A 7025-nucleotide genomic window follows, 5' to 3' on the forward strand; every position below is an offset into this window, starting at 1 on the left:
ATTTAGAGGGGCCCTGTGAAAAAATTATCTCTTTAGCCCTTTTCAAAGTACTTTAAACACTCATGCAGCACTGCAGCTTCTCAAAAGGCCTTAACGGAAGGTTTTGTTACATTTTAAGCCGTAATGTTTGACATTTAGTTGCAGCAGAGGCTTCCATTTGCATCTGCTCTCCGAGACGGTTAAAATGACATCAAGCTCAAAGCGGTCGGACCTTCCTTTGTGCTGTCAAGGGCACCGTACGGCATGGAAGCGTGACCTTTGACCTTTGGAGCTTTGTTACATTTCAAGCCGTAACCTTTGATATTAGGAGCAGCAGAGGCATCAATCTGCATGTACTTTTCGAGCCGGTTCTAATGAGAGCAAGCTCAAAGCGGTCGGACCTTCCTTTGCGCCGTCGAGGGTACTGTCGGCATTGCGAATGTGACCTCTGACCTCCGTTTTTACCTTGTCGAAGGTCGCAGGGTCCCCACATTTTGCAAGCGGGTTCCACAGACGTTAAGCAACAGACTCTGAAAGTTTCGGAGCGCCAACCACATTTTTTCAATTTTTTTCAATTTCCTCCTCTTTCCTCACCACAAGGGTGTCAGATGCTAAGCTCCAGACAGCATTATTTGAGAAAGTTTGACATTTTATTGAAAAAAAAGTTCTGGGTAGGTTAGGGTTCCCATCTTTCAGATTCCTGATCTGGGCCCTATTTAGAGGGGCCCTGTGAAAAAATGATCTCTTTAGCCCTTTTCAAAGTACTTTAAACACTCATGCAGCACTGCAGCTTCTCAAAAGGCCTTAACGGAAGGTTTTGTTACATTTTAAGCCGTAACGTTTGACATTTAGTTGCAGCAGAGGCTTCCATTTGCATCTGCTCTCCGAGACGGTTAAAATGACATCAAGCTCAAAGCGGTCGGACCTTCCTTTGTGCTGTCAAGGGCACCGTACGGCATGGAAGCGTGACCTTTGACCTTTGGAGCTTTGTTACATTTCAAGCCGTAACCTTTGATATTAGGAGCAGCAGAGGCATCAATCTGCATGTACTTTTCGAGCCGGTTCTAATGAGAGCAAGCTCAAAGCGGTCGGACCTTCCTTTGCGCCGTCGAGGGTACTGTCGGCATTGCGAATGTGACCTCTGACCTCCGTTTTTACCTTGTCGAAGGTCGCAGGGTCCCCACATTTTGCAAGCGGGTTCCACAGACGTTAAGCAACAGACTCTGAAAGTTTCGGAGCGCCAACCACATTTTTTCAATTTTTTTCAATTTCCTCCTCTTTCCTCACCACAAGGGTGTCAGATGCTAAGCTCCAGACAGCATTATTTGAGAAAGTTTGACATTTTATTGAAAAAAAAGTTCTGGGTAGGTTAGGGTTCCCATCTTTCAGATTCCTGATCTGGGCCCTATTTAGAGGGGCCCTGTGAAAAAATGATCTCTTTAGCCCTTTTCAAAGTACTTTAAACACTCATGCAGCACTGCAGCTTCTCAAAAGGCCTTAACGGAAGGTTTTGTTACATTTTAAGCCGTAACGTTTGACATTTAGTTGCAGCAGAGGCTTCCATTTGCATCTGCTCTCCGAGACGGTTAAAATGACATCAAGCTCAAAGCGGTCGGACCTTCCTTTGTGCTGTCAAGGGCACCGTACGGCATGGAAGCGTGACCTTTGACCTTTGGAGCTTTGTTACATTTCAAGCCGTAACCTTTGATATTAGGAACAGCAGAGGCATCAATCTGCATGTACTTTTCGAGCCGGTTCTAATGAGAGCAAGCTCAAAGCGGTCGGACCTTCCTTTGCGCCGTCGAGGGTACTGTCGGCATTGCGAATGTGACCTCTGACCTCCGTTTTTACCTTGTCGAAGGTCGCAGGGTCCCCACATTTTGCAAGCGGGTTCCACAGACGTTAAGCAACAGACTCTGAAAGTTTCGGAGCGCCAACCACATTTTTTCAATTTTTTTCAATTTCCTCCTCTTTCCTCACCACAAGGGTGTCAGATGCTAAGCTCCAGACAGCATTATTTGAGAAAGTTTGACATTTTATTGAAAAAAAAGTTCTGGGTAGGTTAGGGTTCCCATCTTTCAGATTCCTGATCTGGGCCCTATTTAGAGGGGCCCTGTGAAAAAATGATCTCTTTAGCCCTTTTCAAAGTACTTTAAACACTCATGCAGCACTGCAGCTTCTCAAAAGGCCTTAACGGAAGGTTTTGTTACATTTTAAGCCGTAACGTTTGACATTTAGTTGCAGCAGAGGCTTCCATTTGCATCTGCTCTCCGAGACGGTTAAAATGACATCAAGCTCAAAGCGGTCGGACCTTCCTTTGTGCTGTCAAGGGCACCGTACGGCATGGAAGCGTGACCTTTGACCTTTGGAGCTTTGTTACATTTCAAGCCGTAACCTTTGATATTAGGAACAGCAGAGGCATCAATCTGCATGTACTTTTCGAGCCGGTTCTAATGAGAGCAAGCTCAAAGCGGTCGGACCTTCCTTTGCGCCGTCGAGGGTACTGTCGGCATTGCGAATGTGACCTCTGACCTCCGTTTTTACCTTGTCGAAGGTCGCAGGGTCCCCACATTTTGCAAGCGGGTTCCACAGACGTTAAGCAACAGACTCTGAAAGTTTCGGAGCGCCAACCACATTTTTTCAATTTTTTTCAATTTCCTCCTCTTTCCTCACCACAAGGGTGTAAGATGCTAAGCTCCAGACAGCATTATTTGAGAAAGTTTGACATTTTATTGAAAAAAAAGTTCTGGGTAGGTTAGGGTTCCCATCTTTCAGATTCCTGATCTGGGCCCTATTTAGAGGGGCCCTGTGAAAAAATGATCTCTTTAGCCCTTTTCAAAGTACTTTAAACACTCATGCAGCACTGCAGCTTCTCAAAAGGCCTTAACGGAAGGTTTTGTTACATTTTAAGCCGTAACGTTTGACATTTAGTTGCAGCAGAGGCTTCCATTTGCATCTGCTCTCCGAGATGGTTAAAATGACATCAAGCTCAAAGCGGTCGGACCTTCCTTTGTGCTGTCAAGGGCACCGTACGGCATGGAAGCGTGACCTTTGACCTTTGGAGCTTTGTTACATTTCAAGCCGTAACCTTTGATATTAGGAGCAGCAGAGGCATCAATCTGCATGTACTTTTCGAGCCGGTTCTAATGAGAGCAAGCTCAAAGCGGTCGGACCTTCCTTTGCGCCGTCAAGGGTACTGTCGGCATTGCGAATGTGACCTCTGACCTCCGTTTTGACCTTGTCGAAGGTCGCAGGGTCCCCATATTTTGCAAGCGGGTTCCACAGACGTTAAGCAACACACTCTGAAAGTTTCGGAGCGCCAAACACATTTTTTCATTTTTTTCAATTTCCTCCTCTTCCCTCACCACAAGGGTGTCAGATGCTAAGATCCAGACAGCATTATGTGAGAAAGTTTGACATTTTATTGAAAAAAAACAATACATAGTAGTTCAATTGTTAACTCCCAACAAATGTAATTTGCTATACATTTGAACAAATATTACGTAAAATCAGACATGTTATTGTGAAGACCATAACATGGAGGCACTTTTAACCAATGCACATAAATGTTTGATTGTTGAATGTTATACATTATGAAGGTTAAAAGGGAAATGAAGCAACAGATGAATACAAATACTTTCAAAACACAGTTTTTGCACAATTCACAGCATAAATTAGACCGAGGCAAATGTGACACATGTGTTACTACAGAGATTTCATGAATATCATGAAAGTGCATACATTTTAAATGTGAATTTCTATTTTTAAGATTAAAAAGTTGAAATTAATCTTCATCACAACCATTGTCATATCCACAAAGTCTAAAGTAGACAAAACCACGTGACACAAAACGTGTGGTGTAATCAGACCAGGATGTAGTAACAACAGTCAAATAAGTCGACATTTGGCCTTATGAAGGTTAATGGGTCAGAAAAGACAAAATTAGAAAGTCCAATTTTCAACTCCTATTTTTAACCCCTCATATGACCATATCACACAGGTGTCACATTTGACTGTACAAGTTTTGACAAGGACAAAGCATTACATAATCTGAAGACAGACATTCAACATTATGAAGGTTAATGGGTTGAAAAAGACAAAATTGTAAGGTCCAATGTTCAACCCATAATTTTAACCCTTAGCTTGACCAATTCAAACATGTGTCATACATCAGCACACTTACTGTACAAGTTATGAAAATGAAATGCCAACATATAAGCTGAAGACTAAGACATTGAGATACAAAATGCAATGAAAAACAAAAAAATGGGACAACACACCTGTGGTCACTTTCAGCACACATGTGTCCAAATCCAACACACGCGTGTCTCGAGTCAACCTCTTTCGGTTACGTTTAATCCTCTGCTGCAGCATGCAGCGCAGGGATTTCACCTCAGCAGCATATATGTCCCTCTGAGCCTTCATTCTGTTTGCATCCATCCTCCATTCCTTACAGTCCGGGTTGTCACATTTAATCACTGGGGACAAGGGTGGAGGTTGTGACAGGACATCATCACCCACAGTGTCCACATCCCAAGAGGTAATCATTGCTACTGTGGGGTTTGTCAAACTGAGTTCATGAAGCTTCTTCGTGGCCACTTTCATTTTTAGTTTAGTTAAAACCACATGTAATTCCTGCCGGGACAGCTCAACATGGTTTCTGTACAAGTGGCGGTCCAGCCTTGTCCCGTTGTACTCGCATCCTGCAATAATGCAGGGATGGAGCCTAATGTTTATCCGTCCTTTCGCCAACAACAGCAGAATTCTTCTTTCAACTAAATTACGCACACTATGGTTCCTCAGCAGGTGCTTGCTCAGGGCACGGTAGGGACTATTACAGATAGGACAACCGATCGCCATCATTTTTGTATGCCTGAGCATTTCGGTACCGGGAAGTGTCACCAGTATAATGTATAGAACCGGGGGGGACAAAGAAGGATAGGTGAAAATAAGAAAGTTGCACTCAGCGAACTAGAAAGACCCCATGTCAAATCTCTCCGGTTTATTTTCAATAAATAACCCATTTGCATCATCGTGCGAAAGGTGTCTACTTTAGGCACTCGTTAGGCGGGCAGAGATCCCTGTCATCTATCGGTCCTATCATCCAGGCAAGGCGGGAGCCAAAACTGGGTGAAATAGTGCCTCCTAAGGCGGGTCGAGTCCCCTGGCAACTCCCCTTACTTTCTTCCGGAGACCAGTTCAAAACGTTAAGTTTGGTAAGAACCATGATTGGGGGTCATCCAGGCAACAATTGTATCCGATCCAAAGTCCTCATGCAGCGGATGCATTCTTCCATGATCCAGAGACGGATGCAACCAGAGAACCAGAGAAAGAGGTTAAAATGGATAAAATGTATCCGGGAATAGTGCCTCCTAAGGCGGGTCGAGTCCCCTGACAACTCACCCTACATTCCTCCAGAGTCAGAAAAAGTTAAAGTTAACTTTTGGAAGAACCAGATAAAGGGGTGAAATTGGTGAAAATGTGTCCGGAAATAGTGCCTCATAATGCAGGTAGAGTCCCCTGGCAACTCCCCTTGCATTCCTCCAGAGTCAGAAAAAGTTAAAGTTAACTTTTGGAAGAACCAGAGAAAGGGGTTAAAATGGATCAAATGGATCCCAAAATAGTGCCTCCTAAGGCGGGTCGAGTCCCCTGACAACTCACCCTACATTCCTCCAGAGTCAGAAAAAGTTAAAGTTAACTTTTGGAAGAACCAGAGAAAGGGGTTAAAATGGATAAAATGTATCCGGGAATAGTGCCTCCTAAGGCGGGTCGAGTCCCCTGACAACTCACCCTACATTCCTCCAGAGTCAGAAAAAGTTAAAGTTAACTTTTGGAAGAACCAGAGAAAGGGGTTAAAATGGATCAAATGGATCCCAAAATAGTGCCTCCTAAGGCGGGTCGAGTCCCCTGACAACTCACCCTACATTCCTCCAGAGTCAGAAAAAGTTAAAGTTAACTTTTGGAAGAACCAGAGAAAGGGGTTAAAATGGATAAAATGTATCCGGGAATAGTGCCTCCTAAGGCGGGTCGAGTCCCCTGACAACTCACCCTACATTCCTCCAGAGTCAGAAAAAGTTAAAGTTAACTTTTGGAAGAACCAGAGAAAGGGGTGAAATTGGTGAACATGTGTCCGGAAATAGTGCCTCATAATGCAGGTAGAGTCCCCTGGCAACTCCCCTTGCATTCCTCCAGAGTCAGAAAAAGTTAAAGTTAACTTTTGGAAGAACCAGAGAAAGGGGTGAAATTGGTGAAAATGTGTCCGGAAATAGTGCCTCATAATGCAGGTAGAGTCCCCTGGCAACTCCCCTTGCATTCCTCCAGAGTCAGAAAAAGTTAAAGTTAACTTTTGGAAGAACCGCAGAAAAGGGGTGAAAATGGTGAAAATGTGTCCGGGAATAGTGCCTCATAATGCAGGTAGAGTCCCCTGGCAACTCCCCTTGCATTCCTCCAGAGTCAGAAAAAGTTAAAGTTAACTTTTGGAAGAACCGCAGAAAAGGGGTGAAAATGGTGAAAATGTGTCCGGGAATAGTGCCTCATAATGCAGGTAGAGTCCCCTGGCAACTCCCCTTGCATTCCTCCAGAGGCAAAATAAGTTAAAGTTAACTTTTGGAAGAACCAGAGAAAGGGGTTAAAATGGTGAAAATGTGTCCGAAAATAGTGTCTCGTTATTCCGTCGAAACTCCCCTTGCATTCCTCCAGAGGCCAGTTCAAAAACTTAAAGTTTTGTAAGAACCGTGATTGGGGGTCCTCCGGGCAACAATTGTATCCGATCCAAAGTGCTCACTCATCGGACGCATTCCTCCATGATTTCCCCATCATGAGAAATAGGCCGTTTTTTTCTAAGTGCTCTCAAAAACCGGGTTTCCGATTTCGTGCAGAAGGTAGCTTGGAAAAGATGAATGAAAATTGTTAACGGAGGAGGGGAGGTCTGAATTCCCCTCTACGTTGAAAAGTGCAACGGGTCAGTGGAAATGTCTCCGGGGCTTCCACCCGAAGCGCCGAAGGGTTGACCCCCTCACCCGTTGGCACTTTTTTCGAGAATTTTT

At 44.3% G+C, this 7025-nt stretch overlaps 1 protein-coding gene across 1 annotated transcript in view; it reads right to left on the reverse strand.

The window, feature by feature from the left end:
- Positions 1-5395, reverse strand: part of LOC117545258 — a 12956-nt gene extending 7561 nt beyond the window's left edge. Inside the window, exon 1 of the mRNA XM_034214989.1 lies at positions 4319-5395. Coding sequence (XP_034070880.1) covers positions 4319-4860 — 542 coding nt within the window. The 5' untranslated portion in view covers positions 4861-5395. The remainder of the gene's footprint in view (positions 1-4318) is intronic.
- Between the last annotated feature and the right edge of the window lie 1630 nt (positions 5396-7025).

The sequence above is a fragment of the Gymnodraco acuticeps genome, unplaced genomic scaffold, assembly GCF_902827175.1.
Source record: "Gymnodraco acuticeps unplaced genomic scaffold, fGymAcu1.1, whole genome shotgun sequence".
NCBI lineage: Eukaryota > Metazoa > Chordata > Actinopteri > Perciformes > Bathydraconidae > Gymnodraco > Gymnodraco acuticeps.